General features: G+C 40.2%; 1 protein-coding gene across 1 annotated transcript; it reads right to left on the reverse strand.

Annotated features, from left to right (window-relative positions):
* Positions 1 to 382: 382 nt before the first annotated feature.
* Positions 383 to 4099, reverse strand: LOC124009560 (stress-associated endoplasmic reticulum protein 1-like). The gene is made up of 3 exons (XM_046321450.1): positions 3865 to 4099; positions 3233 to 3308; positions 383 to 1479 (listed from the first exon to the last, which is right to left on the reverse strand). Exons 1-3 carry the CDS (start codon positions 3946 to 3948, stop codon positions 1439 to 1441), a joined length of 201 nt encoding a protein of 66 aa, XP_046177406.1. The 5' UTR covers positions 3949 to 4099; the 3' UTR covers positions 383 to 1438.
* Between the last annotated feature and the right edge of the window lie 4594 nt (positions 4100 to 8693).

The following is an 8693-nucleotide window of genomic DNA, read 5'->3' on the forward strand; positions in this document are numbered from 1 at the left end:
AATGTACAGACACCTTAATGCATACTTTTAAACTATATTATGTCAGCTAAACAAAAAATATAAAACATTTACAGTTTGTATAGATTACTAATGTTACGGTCCCCACTACAACAAATAAATAATTTATATTTAATTTGGTCTTTTAAACATTTAATTGATGCAAGAATTCCATTCATGCCAATATGGCCAATACATGGATACAATCCAGGGTTTATACACATTACTGGTGGCAACGAACTGGGAGTGGATGAGGCTAAAGAGTTTATTCTCTACTCAGGCAAATACATTTTCAGGACACTACACTAGCTAGTATACTACACACATGCAAAGATGTGCATTTATTCTGGGTGATATGTATCATGCATAAGAAATGAACACAAAATAATGTACCAATTATCTTTTATTAATTTCTCTCATACATTGCCAGCATATTTTATGCAGTCAAGCAACCAGGTGGTCATTTACATCCATCCCTTAATCTTTACTTCTAAAACACTGGTTTAGCAAAGATAATTACATTTTATCCAGTAAGCGTGAGCCTTATTAATTTCTGTCAACTTGAGGACAGGACAATGTCAGATCAACTATCTAAGTATGAAGATGACCTCATCTAACTTTTTCTGATCCATATTAAACTGTGGACCAGATGACACCAAAGCCTCAAGAAAAGGCAGGGCAAATCAATAGACACACAATTGAGATAAAGTAGATGAGGACTAGACAGCAAACTGAAGATGCAAAAAATAGGACTGCTTATTATCATTATGTACCACTAGTTTCTACTATTGAGTTATTCTTTTGCCATGAGAATTATATCCGGTTTCATATCTGTTGCCTAGACTTGTGTTGAACGTCTTCCCAGTCCAACCAAGGCATTTGGTCGTACTACCAAAACGGAACATTTTCAAAGCAAACACAACATTTCTTTCAACATACTAAATTAAAGTGGAAATTGTATAGTTCATATTACACAAAAATTATAATAAAGTGGAGGCAAATAAGACTTCCAAAAAGGACAACCGAAAACAGAAACAAAGCTCATGATTCCACAAGATGGTCAACTTGTCTGAGATTGACAGAACACATTACCTTATTATTTCAGAAAACCCACTACTGGAATGCAGCTTATGGCTTTTGTGTGCTGTAAAGTTTTCACCTTTATCATTTAAGGCACAAGGAAGGAATGACTTGATAGAGCTTGCCAAAAGTAACCAGCGAGACAAATAATATAGAAAAGGCCAAATAAAATAAGAGAAATTAAGAACAAAAAGTCACAAAAAGTGCAAGATAGTGGCTCATCCTCCTTGGCCTAGCTTTGTGCAGCTTAAGAAGACTGAGAATGTTGAGTGAAGGATAATGGGATGTCACAGAGCAGAGACAAGAGGTGTTTCTTGGTTGGCCAGATACTGAGTGGAATGGATGGGTTGGACATGTCATTCTACATGCCCATCCGAATGCTCTGAATGATCTGGAAGATAGCTGTGGAGAGAAATTGAAATGTTAAGAAAATAAAATCACTGGAGTTCATGGTCAAAGAAACTTGGCGAGTCAAAGAATCTCTTGAATGACACTGGAAAACCCTGACCTGGAAAAAAAGTGTTTTAATGGGTTTTAATTCACTGATGACAGCAGTCGTTATTGTAGCTCAGAACACAGTTGGGAAGTGACCAGAATGTTCCACCAGAATTGTCTACTTCACCCATTTTCTTCTAACTCGCCAGTGTGACTATATCTCTCCTTTCCTGCAACGTATTAATTTAGATTTCCAAGGTGACTAATGCAATTGCTCAATTATGTTCTGATGGAATCTCTGAAAGGGTTGCCAAACCCACTGACTACTAAAAGCTTGGATTGGACAAACAGTGGGAGGTAGTAAAGCAAAATGTCAAACCGGACCACACAGAAACAGAACAAACAGATTATCTGACCCAGGATAAAAGAGAAACAGTCTTCAACAGTGAGCTGGCAGAGGTCCTAGAACACTTATCAAAACTTGTGTCCTTTCCCATTATTAGCAGAGGTGGGCAACAAGCACGTTGATATTGCCTTTTAAAGGCAAACATTGACAAAATGATGTGTAAAAAGGCTGACAAAACCCTAGGGCTGTTACAAGAGACTAACAAACCCCTCAAGGGACCACTTCTTGGTTTAAATACTGCAAAAACTTTGTACAGTAAAGTTATTAAATCTTTTTTTAGACTCGCCATCAGCTCGAAGATGGTGTCACCTTTTTGGTCAGTTTTACTCTTAGCGGAGGGGGCAGAGCTGAGGGATGGTCCGACAGTGAGAAGCGGGCCCTCCGATGCTCTCCCTCCGCTGAGACTGATCATCAGATGCTGGCACAGTCAGTCCAGTAAAATAAAGAAAACACATTAATTTAATTTATGCACTCTCAGCTGTGCCTCACAAGTAATACAACAAATGATCCTATACCTCAAGTTGAAATACAATTTTTTTAAATTATTTGAGAAGAAGAATTCAAGCATAGCCAATAATGTATTGGGCATATAGCCGCAAACAACCTCATTGCTACATAACTGTTTTTAATAGGTTACTGTTACATAGGCTTGTGTTTAAGTCATGTGTAAAAAATAAATAAATAAATAAATAAAAAGATCTGAGCGGTAGATCTCTGCCTTCATTTTGACTCAGAAAGTCATCTAATCTCAGAAAGATTTGGGGACTACAAGGATCAGATAGGTAAGCAATAGGGTTTCATCTGGCCTTATGACAAGCTCAGTAAAATGTTGGATACACCCATCCAATCCTTTTAGATCAACAAATGTGTCTAGGACATGGGATGGGCAAATGGCGGCCCACGGTGCAATTTCAAATTTGGTTGTGTATCAGCAGTTTCTCTCTTGTTAAATCAGTCACTGATAAGTCAGTCAATTAGCCCATGTCAGCTACACTTTTTTTTTAGATTGCCAAGTTAGTTTTGAACCAGCTATCTATACTTGTTATCGTGGCAGGTCCTCATTGATTTTGTTAGTCAGTCTCACTCAGATATCATATTAAAAACAGCTCTCCACCCTATGGCAAAATGTGTAGAATTGCAGCATAGATTATTTAAAACTTCAATCTTCTCTACACCCCAAATTCCTCTCCGCTGTCAAGAGAGGGGAGCCATTCAAATGTTTTGTTTGCAATGTGGGACAGGGGGAAAATATGGGGATCAATTTCAGAGCTATTCATTTTCACTGGCAAATTAGTAAAAGTCAACACAACTCACCTGATCCACACACAACAAAGATGAAGAGCGCCAACAGCCAGGGTCCCACCGCTACCTTATCATCCTGAGGGTTTCTCTGTGGAACCAAATACAGTACACGTCATGCTATCGTGTCAAAAGTAATCATTACAAAAACGTTTTGAAACTGCAGTAAAAGTGCAGTAACTGCAGTCGACTGTGGTATTTTGGACGTAGTAACTGCAGTTGTACTACACTGTAACTGTAACACTACAAAATGACAGTATTAAAAATATATATTTGCAGCATACTGCTGTTAAACTGCACTTTGGCTGCAGTCACTCTACTGTATCATATTGGTCAAACATGCATACCTCTAAAAACCGTAATCAGAAACATACAGCGGTTTAAATAAAAATGTAACTCAATTTGGCATGATGTAAAAATGTACTTTCATGGATACTATTAACGTTACAGCTGACCAAAGATTGACAGCATGAGCTGTTGATACCTGGGTTAGAAACATTGATATATGTGAATATAAAAATAAAACGCTAGCAAACAATCAAACAATTAAGCGTTTGCCTTTGACTAATTTACGCAGCGTTAACATATTCCTTAACTCGTTCGCAAACCGAAATACATTTTTTTTAAATAGTTAAAAAAAATGTTACCGTGGATTTGGATACGTTGCCTCTTTGCGTGATATTCTTGCTGTGTTTTTCGTTGGCCATACGAATCCTCTGTTTGGCGACCATCTTCCAAATAAGTAGGTTATTAATTATTTTTACAATAAGTTTGGAATGTGAGTGATATGGTTATTATGGCTCAGTTATGTACTGCTGGCTCTAGTCTAGAGTGCCCACTTTTTAAAAAGGAAGAATAACAGCAGCGCAAATGTCTACGTATACAAATCTTAACCCCGCCCACACAGGAAGACCGCATTTCAAACTTGCAATGTTTATTTGGTATATCTTTCCGCCGCCCACTGTGCGGCAATATAGTTCTTCCCACTTCGATCATTGTACAGTAGCATTTACAATACTGCCTTTGCTCGTGCAGTTTCGGTCCTTGTGTTTATGTATAATTCCTATTTCCTTGACCAAGTTCACAATCCTAGTTCTTCAACTATTTCGACTTTGATGTAGTAAAAGCAAACCTAATGCACTTGACTTGGATGGTATTTGGCATTTTATTAGGATCCCATTAGCTGTTGCAAAAGCAGAAGCTACTCTTTCCGGGGACACATAAAACATTACATAATAAAGAACATTATTAGACAAGAACAACTCAAGGACAGAACTACATCAACTAAAAAACAAGGCACACGTAGCCTACATATCAATACCAATACATACACACAAACTATCTAGGTCAAATAGGGGAGAGGTGTTATGCCTTGAGGTGTTGCTTAATCTGTTTTTTGAAACCAGGTTTGCTGTTCTTTTGAGCAATGCATTGACAATTACATTTTAATATCAGATTTCAGTACTGTCTTTATTCTTGTATAGGGGGGGATGTAAAGGTAGGTTAATGATCCCCAAACCAACAGTGATCAGAATGTGCAAATATACTGAACAACAATATAAAGTGTTGGTCCCTTGTCTCAGGAGCTGAAATCAAATATCAGAATCAGAATTTGAAATCAGAATTTGTCCACACTGTAAGAATATTTTGAGGATAAATACACAACGCAGAGGACGTGAGGTCAATAGAGTACTAATCAATGGAAATAGTGTTTTTTCTGTAATATCAATGGGTCAGAGACATGTGAGTAATTTCAGACCGGGACTCATAGCTACATGGCAAGTTCTCATTGGTCCAAATTGTTTATACATTGAACCTGAAATAGGATACTTGTTATTTGGCCACTGGCCCAGTTTTATTGCAAGGAATTGTAATTGGTCAACCACAGGCTATGGCTGGGTTATAAAACTACATCCGGTTCCTTTGTTCTGTGGAGAGAGTCACTGAGGACAGGGGAGCATGAACAGCTACTGCCCTGCATGATTTGTTCTCTTTGAATAAACCTATTTTCCTCCCCTTGATTTGCTTTGGTGTCTGTGTTATTGAAGAATAACATCAACTGCTAACAACACCCACAAAAAGCTAATTTCTCTCAAATTGTGTGCACAAATTTGTCTACATCCCTGTTCGTGAACATTTCTTCTTCTGCCAAGATCATCCAACCACCTGACAGATGTGGCATATCTAGACGCTGATTAAACAGCATGATCGTTACACAGGTGCATCTTGTGCTCAGGATAATAAAAGCACACTCTAAAATAGGCAGTTTTGTCACACAACACAATGCCTCAGACGTCTCAATTTTTGAGGGAGCGTGCCATTGGCATGCTGACTGCAGGATTGTCCACCAGAGCTGTTTTTTTTTTTTTTTTTTTTCACCTTTATTTAACCAGGTAGGCAAGTTGAGAACAATAGTCATTTACAATTGCGACCTGGTCAAGATAAAGCAAAGCAGTTCGACACATACAACAACACAGAGTTACACATGGAGTAAAACAAACATACAGTCAATAATACAGTAGAAAAAAATAGTCTATATACAATGTGAATCAAATGAGGTGAGATAAGGGAGGTAAAGGCAAAAAAAAGGCCATGGTGGCGAAGTAAATACAACACAGCAAGTAAAACATTGGAAGAATGTGCAAAGTAGAGAGAGAAATAATGGTGTGCAAAGGAGGTAAATAAATACAGTAGGGAAAGAGGTAGTTGTTTGGGCTAAATTATAGACGGGCAATGTACAGGTGCAGTAATCTGTGAGATGCGCTGACAGTTGGTGCTTAAAGCAAGTGAGGGAGATAAGTGTTTCCAGTTTCAGAGATTTTTTTAGTTCGCTCCAGTCATTGGCAGCAGAGAACTGGAAGGAGAGTCAGCCAAAGGAAGAATTGGTTTTGGGGGTGACCAGAGAGATATACCTGCTGGAGCGCGTGCTACAGGTGGGTGCTTCTATGGTGACCAGCGAGCTGAGATAAGGGGGGACTTTATCTAGCAGGGTCTTATAGATGACCTGGAGCCAGTGGGTTTGGCGACGAGTATGAAGCGAGGGCCAGCCAACGAGAGCGTACAGGTCGCATTGGTGTGTAGTACACTGCTCAAAAAAAATAAAGGGAACACTAAAATAACACATCCTAGATCTGAATGAATGAAATATTCTTATTAAATACTTTTTTCTTTACATAGTTGAATGTGCTGACAACAAAATCACACAAAAATGATCAATGGAAATCAAATTTATCAACCCATGGAGGTCTGGTTTTGGAGTCACACTCAAAATTAAAGTGGAAAACCACACTACAGGCTGATCCAAATTTGATGTAATGTCCTTAAAACAAGTCAAAATTAGGCTCAGTAGTGTGTGTGGCCTCCACGTGCCTGTATGACCTCCCTACAACGCCTGGGCATGCTCCTGATGAGGTGGCGGATGGTCTCCTGAGGGATCTCCTCCCAGACCTGGACTAAAGCATCCGGATGGAGCGAGACATGATGTCCCAGATGTGCTCAATTGGATCCAGGTCTGGGGAACGGGCGGGCCAGTCCATAGCATCAATGCCTTCCTCTTGCAGGAACTCCTGACACACTCCAGCCACATGAGGTCTAGCATTGTCTTGCATTAGGAGGAAACCAGGGCCAACCGCACCAGCATATGGTCTCACAAGGGGTCTGAGGATCTCATCTCGGTACCTAATGTCAGTCAGGCTACCTCTGGCGAGCACATGGAGGGCTGTGCGGCCACCAAAAGAAATGCCACCCCACACCATGATTGACCCACTGTACACTATGCTGACAGACACAGCAAACCTTCTTGCCACAGCTCGCATTGATGTGTCATCCTGGATGAGCTGCACTACCTGAGCCACTTGTGTGGGTTGTAGACTTCGTCTCATGCTACCACTAGAGTGAAAGCACCGCCAGCATTCAAACGTGACCAAAACATCAGCCAGGAAGCATAGGAACTGAGAAGTGTTCTGTGGTCCCCACCTGCAGAACCACTCCTTTATTGGGGGTGTCTTGCTAATTGCCTATAATTTCCACCTGTTGTCTATACCATTTGCACAACAGCATGTGCCATTTATTATCAATCTTTGTTGCTTCCTAAGTGGACAGTTTGATTTCACAGAAGTGTGATTGACTTGGAGTTACATTGTGTTGTTTAAGTGTTCCCTTTATTTTTTTGAGCAGTGTATATGGGGTTTTGGTGACAAAACGGATGGCACTGTGATAGACTGTATCCAATTTATTGAGTAGGGTATTGGAGGCTATTTTGTAAATGACATTGCTGAAGTCGAGGATCAGTAGGATGGTCAGTTTTACAACGGTATGTTTGGCAGCATGAGTGAAGGATGCTTTGTTGCAAAATAGGAAGCCAATTCTAGATTTAACTAAGAAATGTTTGATGTGAGTCTGGAAGGAGAGTTTACAGTCTAACCAGACACCTAGGTATTTGTAGTTGTCCACATATTCTAAGTCAGAACCGTCCAGAGTAGTGATGTTGGACGGGTGGGCATGTGCAGGCAGCGATCGGTTGAAGAGCATTCATTTAGTTTTACTTGTAATTTAAGAGCAATTGGAGGCCACAAAAGGAGAGTTGTATGGCATTGAAAATCGTCTGGATGGTTGTTAGCACAGTGTCCAAAGAAGGGCCAAAAGTATACAGAATGGTGTCGTCTACGTAGAGGTGGATCAGAGACTCACCAGCAGCAAGAGCGACATCATTGGTGTATATAGAGAAGAGAGTCGGTTAAAGAATTGAAGGCACCCTAAGGCACACCCATAGAGGCTGCCAGAGGCCCGGACAAGAGGCCCTCTGATTTGACACACTGAAATCTATCAGAGAAGTAGTTGGTGAACCAGGCGAGGCAATCATTTGAGAAACCAAGGCTGTTGCCAGAGGATTGAATGTTACTTTCTCTACCATAAGCCGCCTCCAACATCATTTTAGAGAATTTGGCAGTACGTACAACCGGCCTCACAACCGCAGACCACTTGTAACTACGCAAGCCCAGGACATCCACAACCGGCTTTGTTGAAATTGTTGCATGTTGCGTTTATATTTTTGTTCAGGATACAGTGCATTCGGAAAGTATTCAGACCCCTTGACTTTTTCCATATTTTGATCAATTACAGCAATATTCTAAAATGTTTTTTTACCCCATCAATCTACACACAATATCCCATAACGAATAAGCAAAAACTGAAATACCTCATTTACATAAGTATTCAGAAGCTTTACTCAGTACTTTGTTGAAGCACCTTTGGCAGTGATTACAGCCTCGAGTCTTCTTGGTTATGAAACTACAAGCTTGGCACACCTGTATTTGGGGATTTTCTCCCATTCTTCTCTGCAGATTCTCTCACACTCTGTCAGGTTGGATGGGGAGCGTCACTGCACAGCTATTTCCAGGTCAATCCAGAGATGCTCAATCGTGTTCAAGTCAGGGCTCTGGCTGGGCCACTCAAGGACATTCACTTGTCCCGAAGC

The sequence above is a fragment of the Oncorhynchus gorbuscha genome, linkage group LG22 (genome assembly GCF_021184085.1).
Source record: "Oncorhynchus gorbuscha isolate QuinsamMale2020 ecotype Even-year linkage group LG22, OgorEven_v1.0, whole genome shotgun sequence".
In the NCBI taxonomy this organism is placed as follows: Eukaryota; Metazoa; Chordata; class Actinopteri; order Salmoniformes; family Salmonidae; genus Oncorhynchus; species Oncorhynchus gorbuscha.

Coding starts and splice junctions, on each gene's coding strand:
- LOC124009560 (XM_046321450.1), bottom strand. CDS start 3,948: ATGGTCGCCAAACAGAGGATTCGTATGGCCAACGAAAAACACAGCAAG. Junction 3,309..3,864: donor GCAACGTATCCAAATCCACG/GTAACATTTTTT, acceptor TTGGTTCCACAG/AGAAACCCTCAGGATGATAA. Junction 1,480..3,232: donor CTTTGTTGTGTGTGGATCAG/GTGAGTTGTGTT, acceptor TTCTCTCCACAG/CTATCTTCCAGATCATTCAG.